The sequence below is a fragment of the Poecilia reticulata genome, linkage group LG19 (genome assembly GCF_000633615.1).
Source record: "Poecilia reticulata strain Guanapo linkage group LG19, Guppy_female_1.0+MT, whole genome shotgun sequence".
NCBI lineage: Eukaryota > Metazoa > Chordata > Actinopteri > Cyprinodontiformes > Poeciliidae > Poecilia > Poecilia reticulata.
In genome coordinates this window covers 914,421-915,935 of record NC_024349.1, presented here as the reverse complement: position 1 = coordinate 915,935, position 1,515 = coordinate 914,421, and the positions used below count along the sequence as shown (strand labels likewise).

Below are 1,515 nucleotides of genomic sequence, written 5' to 3'. Positions count from 1 at the left end.
ACCTCAGGTCTGTTCAAACTACAACAACCTCAGGTCTGTTGAAACTACAACCACCTCAGGTCTGTTCAAACTACCACCACCTGCCCGTGACGGCGATCCGTTTCACTCTGAAGGCCGGATGAACCCAGCTAACATCGGTAACACTGCGGGTGAATTTCAAAATGGCCGCTGAGGGACAGTTTGCATTATGTTGCGTATATATATATATATATATATATATATATATGGAACAACATCCTGACATCTGGGGAAATATTCTGTTCAGATGTTTTATTGTGAAGGACGTTTTCTTTTCTTTTTGACTAGCAGTTATCTGGGATCTAAACTTTGTTTCGTCATCTTAAAAATGAGAATTCAAGATGTTTGGTGTTAGTAACCTCTCAACAGAACCCCTGATCAACTCGCTGTGCAGATTAACTGTCTGGTTTGCTCCTGTGCTCATGTTGACATTTTAGTTTAAATGTGTTTAATTTAGCCTAAAACTGCCTCAGTGCCGCCCTCTTTGGGTCGACTGGAGGTACTGCAGTTTGGTTGATGTTTACGTCTCAGATGGAAAACCAGGAAAACAAAGAATTTGGACTTTTGATCTGAGAAGATTAAAGTTAATATTCTGAGATTAAAGCTAATATTCTGAGATTAAAGTCAGTATTCTGAGATTAAAGTTAATATTCTGAGATTAAAGTTAATATTCTGAGATTAAAGTTAATATTCTGAGATTAAAGTTAATATTCTGAGATTAAAGCCATTAAAGCTTGGTTCACTTTCAGGTAGAATTCATCAGACAAACGTTTCAGTGACTGTTTTTGGTTTTTGGTTCAGCCCAGAACCAAGATGGTGGCCGACCTGGAGCCATGTTACTGATGTTATCTTTGGGTTACTGAGATAAAATGTTGCAAACTGTTTTATATGAATTTATTAAGCTCTGAAAGATGAATTCAGTCGTATAACAGTAAATCTAGGAGACACACAACCAGCAGAAAGTTTAACTCGACGAGTGAAAATGATTTAGTTGGGGATGATATTTAGTTTAAGCGTTAGCATGTTAGCATCCAGTTGTTCTCATCCAGCTCAGTGTTCGGTGTAAAGCTTTACAAACGCAGCCGTTTCACGCTCTGCTGTCGGTCCAGGTACCTGGTCCAGTTCCTGTTCCTGCTGTCGGAGCAGCAAGCCGTCAACAAGATGACGCCCAGCAACATCGCCATCGTCCTGGGCCCCAACCTGCTGTGGCCGCGCGCTGAAGGGTGCGTAGCAAGCTCCCGTTTCTGTGGTGACCTCCCCAGAAAGGTCAAACCCAGCAGGCAAACAGAGCAGCGCTGGGGAGAATCCGTTTTAGCACCTTAAACGTGTTATAACACGTTTTAACACCTTAAACGTGTTATAACACGTTTTAACACCTTAAACGTGTTATAACACGTTTTAGCACCTTAAACGTGTTATAACACGTTTAAAGTGTCACGTTTTAACACCTTAAACGTGTTATAACACGTTTAAAGTGTCACGTTTTAGCACCTTAAA

The 1,515-nt window shown here is 40.7% G+C and overlaps 1 protein-coding gene across 1 annotated transcript in view; it reads left to right on the top strand.

The window, feature by feature from the left end:
• The window catches only part of sh3bp1 (SH3-domain binding protein 1), a 26,970-nt gene that overhangs the window by 18,212 nt on the left and 7,243 nt on the right, over positions 1–1,515 (top strand). The window contains exons 14-15 of the mRNA XM_008436271.2: positions 13–33; positions 1,128–1,241. Coding sequence (XP_008434493.1) covers positions 13–33; positions 1,128–1,241 — 135 coding nt within the window. The remainder of the gene's footprint in view (positions 1–12; positions 34–1,127; positions 1,242–1,515) is intronic.